Consider the following 7,427-nt stretch of genomic DNA (forward strand, 5'->3'; position numbering starts at 1 on the left):
CTCTCAGACCTGTTACACATTTGCAATTTCAATAGTAGCATGAACACACACTTATGAGATCTCAATCGTCTTTGCAACATAACTAGAACATGATGGTGGGATATGTATGCATCACAGAGAATACTTATTTTATGGAACTGCAAATTCACTCCTGGTTTAGCACCCTGTCCCTCATGAATAGGGGCAACAATTAAATATCCCAAAGCCCTAGTATACACTAAGAAGGGTGCTCTGCGTCTCCCTTGGAGCTACAAATGAGAAAGACACATGGCTACTATTTGCCGCATGGTGACCTTTCTGTGTTTACTCTCTGAAAATGCTGAGTTGTGTTATCTATACTTAATAAATGCTGTTGTCAAGAACACATCAACAATTTCACCTTAGCTACACTGTGCAGTAAAACAGTGAAACTGGTAATATGTCATATCCATTGCATTTGTCTTGTTTGTTTTACTGAGCATGTCTATAACCTATCAATGTCAATCTCCTATCCAGTCCAGCTGGTGAATCTGGGAATCTTGAGGCAATGTTACAACTGCCTCATGTACACAGACAACCCTCACCTCCTCCCAACAAATTCCAACACATGTGAGAGATGCAAACATATAGCCAAACTTGAGGCTAAGCTCTCTCAACTCAGTACTGGTGTAACCAGTCAGGGGGAGAAGGAAACCACACTCACTACAATTCCAGTCTCACTTAGACCTACCACGACAGCAAACCAAACACATAAACACACAAAAACATACTCAGAGGCTCTAAATAAAAATCTGCCTAAGCAGCAGAGACCTCCAAAGTAGACATCCAAGCAACTGCTACCACAAAACAAAACATGTGCAACACATAGCTCACAAAGCCAGTGTGCCGAACAGTCACAGCCCTTAAGGCTAAACAACACACCTGATACACTTGTAATAGGTGACTCTATCATCAGGCACACTGACATCCCGCTCACCAGGCTGAACAAGGAGAAGGTCACGGTGAGCTGCCTGTCGGGCGCTAGGATCTGCCACATAACACAAGCACTCAGGTCACTCCAAGGCAAGTACATATATGACTCAGTCATTGTCCATGCTGGTGTGAATGACCTGAGATGTACCTCCCTGGACTACATGAAAAGAGACATAGAGGAGCTCTCTGAGCATGTAGCCCAGGCTGGTATGACCCTGACCTTGAGTAGCATCTTACCTTCACCAAGAATGATGCCACAATATGAAGACAAGATGATCAATTTCCACAACTGGCTTAAGTATTGGTGTCATTCAAAGGGGATCCAATGCGTGTCAGCCTGGGATGACATGCTCGACAAGCCACAATGCTTTGTTAGGGATGGCTTGCACCTGTCACCCCTGGGCTTTTGGATATTAGCAAAGGCTCTTGCCACCCCCATAGTGCCTTTTTTAGGCAAGGCTCAAAAGACAAACCCACCTCCATAGGTATCACAAGGGATAAGAAACTAAGAGTAATGCTACTCAATGCCAGAAGTCTAAACCTCAAGATGCATGCACTCGAAACTCTCCTTAGCATGGAGAACATCGATATCTGTGCAGTAACAGAAACCTGGTTCAAGGCTCCTGAGAGCACCCCAGCACTACCAGGTTATACCTCATACCATGCTTTTCGGCCCCAAAACTTGGACCGAACCACAAAAGGAGGGGGAGTATCAATATTCGTCAAAGATACCCACACCTCCAGGTTGGTGGCACAGCACGAAGCATCAGAGACTATCCATGTGCAACTAACAGTGGGTAAAACTGCCTTCCAGTTTATAGCCTGCTACAGACCACCCTCCCAAACCCAGGAACCCCACTCGGCCTTCCTGTGAACACTGGAAAATATGAAGGTCTCTCCAAACACCATTATATTGGGCGACTTCAATTACCCAAACATAGACTGGGAGCATTACTCTAGCTCCAACACCCTAGCCCAAAGGTTCCTAGAATTTATAAACTCAAATGCTATGGAACAACTTGTTACCACTCCCACAAGAGGGGAAAACATACTGGACCTGATCATCATCAACATGGGGACTCTATGCTCCAGACCAGAAGTGTATCCCTCACTGGTAAGATCAGACCATAAACTAATCTCACTGGATATTCACATCCCAAACCCAGCCCCTGTCCAGAAAACCACAGTGAAAAACTTTTCTAAAGCAAATTTCACACTCCTCAAAACCGAGGTGGAATCCTTCAAAGCCCCCGGGCCTGTGGAAAATACGGCCCAGACCGTAGAATCCTTTATAAACGCATTCTATGAACACCTTCAGGAATGCATGGATCATGCAATTCCAAATAAAACCAAGACCCAATCCTCCAAAGGCAGGCGTCCTGTCTGGTGGACCCCAGCCATAAACAAACTATACAATAGAAGGAGGAAGCTACAACATGATAGAGCAAAATCCCAAAAAGGGAAGGCATCTCTGATCAGTATTAGCAAAAAACTACGGGCACTCATAAAATCGTCTAAGGCCAGCTTCGAGAGAAAAATTGCACAGGACACTAAGGATAATCACAAGGCTTTCTTTAGTTATGTTAGGAACCTGGGTGGGAATTCCCAGATATGCTCAGAATTAGTCCAAAATGACAAAAACTACACCGAACCCACAGACATTGCCAACATCCTAGCTGACAGGTTCATCGCAAACTTCTCCCCCCCTTCCCCACCAAAAGGGCAAATATCTATCCCAGCAGAGTGCTGCCCCCATGACACCTCAGATGCTCAGCTAAGAGCCGCCCTCTCCAAAGCAAAAAACACAGCATCAATGGGACCAGACGGTGTCCAGGGCTGCATCCTACATGAACTCCAAGAAGAACTAAACCCAAACATAAAACTACTGTTCAATCTCAGCCTTACTACAGGATATGTACCCAAAGAGTGGCATACAGCAACAGTGGTCCCACTCCACAAAGGTGGTGCCTCAACGGATCCTGGAAACTATCGCCCCATAAGCCTGACTAGCTTGGTCTGCAAAACTATGGAAAGGATCATCATGGACCTCATAAATAAAGATATTGGGGACCTACAGACACTGGATCCTACCCAGTTCGGCTTTGTTAAGGGCAGATCCTGCCTCTTAAACCTGGTCGATTTCTTTTAAACAGTCACCAAGGCCATTGAGAAGGGGAAGGTGGTCCACACAGCCTACCTGGACCTCGCAAAAGCCTTCGATACAATACCCCACTCGGGCATTATAGATAAGCTCACCAGCTTAAATATAAACCCCTATGTCACTAGATGGGTTGCAAACTGGCTCAAGGACAGAACCCACATGGTTAGAATTACTGGAGCCATGTCAGACTCCAAACCAGTTACAAGTGGCATCCCACAAGGCTCAGTCCTGGGACCTCTCTTGTTCAGTATATATTTCTCGGAGGTACAGGCCAACACGGAAGGACTGTGGCTGACCAAGTTCGCAGATGACTGCAAACTGGGCTCCATAATTGACTCTCCAGCCGACAAAAGCATCCTACAAAAGGGCCTCATAGAAACAGACAACTGGTGCCAGAGCCATGGCCTCAAGCTAAAAGCCAAAAAGTGTATAGTAATCCCCTTTGGCAAAAACAAAGTGCCCAAAAATTACCACATAGGTGGTAATCCATTAAGTACGGAAGAAGTAATTAGGGACCTGGGGACCCAAGTTGATAGCAATCTCTCATTTGACAACCACGTGGCCAAAGTGGTTAGAAAAACATTTTATATAGCCCATCTATTCATGAAGGGATTCACATTTAGATCAGGGGAGGTCATCCTGCCTCCTTACTCATCCCTCATCAGGCCCATAATTGAGTACAATGCCCCTTTTGGGATGTACCTTACCAGATACCTGCAGCAACTGGAAAGACCCCAAAAGTACCTCTCCAAGAGGATCAAAGGGCTCAGACAGATGCCATATGCTGCCCGGTTAAAGAAACTCCAGCTCTACTCAGTGGCATACCGCCTGCTCAGAGGCGATCTGTGCCTGACGTATAAAGCCATGTCCAACCCGGAATTAATGGACATGCTGCACCTCAGAAAATCCAAATCCCATCAAGCTACGTGCTCGAGAGACTTGAACCTCAGCACTGAAATAAATAGGACATGCTGGAGGGACAGATTCATAACCTAGAGGCTCCCTTCACTCTGGAATAAAATCCCAGTCCAGGTTAGGCAGAGTCCCTCATTGACTCTCTTCAAGAGGAATCTTGATGAGTGGATGGGAGATCGTAGGTTTACCTCGGGTATCACTTCTGTGTCACTGTTAGACAGAGGCACAGTATACTAACCTCGAAAAAGGGCATTGCAAAACTCATTTAAAATGGGTGGTGAAAGCCAAACACACTCTGGCTAGGCGTATAAATGCCCTAGGGCAGATAGCCTAGTATAAACCTATGAACCTATGAACATGACTTTTTCCATAATTGTAATTTAGGTGTACCTGTTTACTTGTACTTATTAGTGCTACATAACCAATTTGCACTGGACTCTCAGTCAACCTTATTTAACATTCTGGGTTTTGGGGAAAATTCAGGTTAGGACTGACATCACTGCTCAGTATGAGAATCCATGTTTGGCTACTTAAAACTACAAAACTGGAACAGCAAAATATCAGACGCAAAACAGCAAAACATAAAATTATTGAACAATGACAGCTTCAAAAATAAACTCATCGAATGGTTGCAGTTAGCCAACAATCAGGAAGTAACACAATGAATAAGATAAGTGAAGGGAAACCTTTTTAAATTTGCCCTATCCTCTACTGTAATGCAATCTTGGAGTTGGTATATATAGTTAGGGGGGGTGTCGGGGCCACAGCCCACCACCTTTCTTGGTTGTGTTTGTGATGTTGACAGACTGTGGCCATTCGATGTATTTTTTTTTTTTGCTGTTGTCTTTGCTCGATAATTTTTCCTTTCACTGTTTTATATTTGATATTTTGCCATTCAGGTTTTGTAGTGTTTGGTTGCTGAACATAGACTCCAGTATTGTGTCCTCTTCTGATGGTCAGTGATGTGTACTTTTTAGAGACTCAGTTTTGAAAATATTTTTTTCTCCAAGTTGGCTTTTGCTTCTACTCCAGTCTTTAATAATTTGCCAGTTACCACCACTGTTATTTAATTTTGACACTACTAACCTAAGTGCGTCATCCTTGTCTGGTGAACCACTTTTTTAACCCACAGAATGAGAGTTGATATTGGAATTTGGATTACTGTCAGAGTTCCACAGGGCCTTGAATGTGTGAGGAAAAGTCTACAAATCTGTGCCTGCCATTGTCTGTAAGGAAAAGAACAAGAAGAACAGGGGCCTTTCTGTCTGACCACAGTGACCTCTACTCAATATTTTTTTCATAGACTTGCCGTATTTATTTTATGTACTTTACAGGCATCATCAATTCTTTACTTATTTGAATGCAAACAACTGGCAACCAATGACATGAGGTAGTAGCATGGGGGGTGTCAGATATCACTTCAGGCAGGTCAAGAGGGGGTGTGCCACTTTAAAAGTGTCTAAGTGCATCAGTGGCTTCATAAATGTAGTCACTGAATATTACGTCTTATTCCTCGTGGTAAATGTGTTGATATTCTGGTAACTCAGTATTTGATGAAACTTTGCTGCTTTCTGAAAAGATAGATGTTTTGGAAGTCTCCATGTACTGAAAGAATGTCTGCAATGTATGTTTCACTATAGAAATATTATCTGCTTGTTTCAGTTTACTGTCCCAAATATTATGAGATAACCTGACTTTGTATATTGTTTATGCATTACTGTATTTCCATTGCATGGTGGGGTTTTTTTTGAGAAATAATGCAAATTATTCTCCTTCATAATACAAATTTAAAACACAGCAGACTGATTTTGAAATGAACTCCCTAATTATAGTCATTTGCAGGAAGGCACAGCAAAATGCATCATTCTTTTTTTCACTCTCTTAAACCCACAAGTGAGGAGTATTAAGTACAGATTATGGGAATATATCAATTTATGTGATTATAAATATCATTTTGGAAGGAGTTTGCATTTAGATTTAAGGACAGAACACCTCGCATCATTAATGCAAAATTTGTTAGGGGTTAGTTTTATTTCAGGCAGACTTACTGTGCCCTTCATGAGAGCAGTGTGTTTTGGAAAGTCTCAGTAGACTGCATGGTTCATTCATTCATTTTCTGATACTCAGTAATGAGAAGTGATTGCCAAATTACAAATTCAGGTAACAGTTACATTTTCTTTTATTTAGATGACTGCTGTCTTATAGTCTTGTCTCGCTACTATTTCAGTTTCAGTACAAGCCAGTATTCAGTACTGACAAATGTTTGATTTTGCTTTTCTTTTTTTCTAAGATACCTTGTATGTTAACTCTTACAGTTTTAACGGTGTCAAAATGTGTGTACTGTTCTTGCAAAACATAATCACTAAGCTCTAAGACAAGCTGAACAGCTGTTGCTTCATAGATATCACTTGTCTCTGCATTTTAGTAAAATTAAGGAATTATTTTGCAGTAGTTTTAATTTTCAGTGTAATCAAAATTGTAACTGCTTCACTCTTCATCACTACCACACTATCATTGAAAAGGACAGACGTAGCTTTTTGGACAGTCTTTGTTTTCATTTAATCAGACTTTCTTGTTCAGTCGTAGCAATAATACATTCAATTTAAGAAGTAACTGCAGGTATATTTCACTTTTCTGCTTACACTTAAGTTTAAACTGCTTCCGAATTGACATTTTTGCAGTTCTCCTCAGCAATATCCTGATTTTTGAAGTTTCCTTTGTCTGGATACTTAATTTAATATATAGAACAATCCTGATTTCAAGATAGGAACAACCAGAAAGAATTAAAAAACTTTGGAGTTGTAAATGATTTATGTTACATGTAGTGTGTGCTTTAATGTCTCTCCATTGCCTATTGGTACTAATCACAGAGCTGACTTGATGTTTCATATTGACTGAAGTAAGAGTCATATTATCATAGTTATCTTGTATTAACTTTTCAGAGAAATGTTTATTGCGTAGAATATCTCCACATAATGTATTCTTAATTATCTCTCTATATTTGTAATTCACTAATTTCACTCTTTACACATTTCAGTTACTTTACCACCAGTGGGTATTGCTGTAACCCTCCTCCTCCCACAATAAACAGAGAAGATGGCAAAGGTGTATGTGTATTCACAAAGACAGACGGCATTCCCTGTGGGTGTGTTGGCGTCTTGACTTATCAGGCTGGTGACTGCAGTTTCGCAATAATGTTCTCAAATCCATTCAGTCACGTCATATTCGGCATCTGCTATGGATTGGAGATATTCAACAGACATCGGAAAGCAGATGAAAGCTTGTTTAAAGAAATGTGCCATAGCACTGCATATAGTGAGAAAAGAAATGAAGTTGGTTATTCTAGCAACCATTTGGAATTTTCTTATTGTGGTATTCAGGTCAAAGCAACAATGTCTTA

At 41.5% G+C, this 7,427-nt stretch overlaps 1 protein-coding gene across 1 annotated transcript in view; it reads left to right on the top strand.

Annotated features, from left to right (window-relative positions):
* Positions 1-7,427, top strand: part of LOC122794626 (DELTA-stichotoxin-Hcr4a-like) — a 366,198-nt gene that overhangs the window by 357,971 nt on the left and 800 nt on the right. Inside the window, exon 4 of the mRNA XM_044063206.1 lies at positions 7,065-7,427. This exon is cut by the window's right edge and continues 800 nt beyond it. Within this exon, the coding sequence (XP_043919141.1) occupies positions 7,065-7,427 (363 nt within the window). The remainder of the gene's footprint in view (positions 1-7,064) is intronic.

Source organism: Protopterus annectens, chromosome 2.part1 (genome assembly GCF_019279795.1).
Source record: "Protopterus annectens isolate FY-2018-M chromosome 2.part1, PAN1.0, whole genome shotgun sequence".
NCBI lineage: Eukaryota > Metazoa > Chordata > Ceratodontiformes > Protopteridae > Protopterus > Protopterus annectens.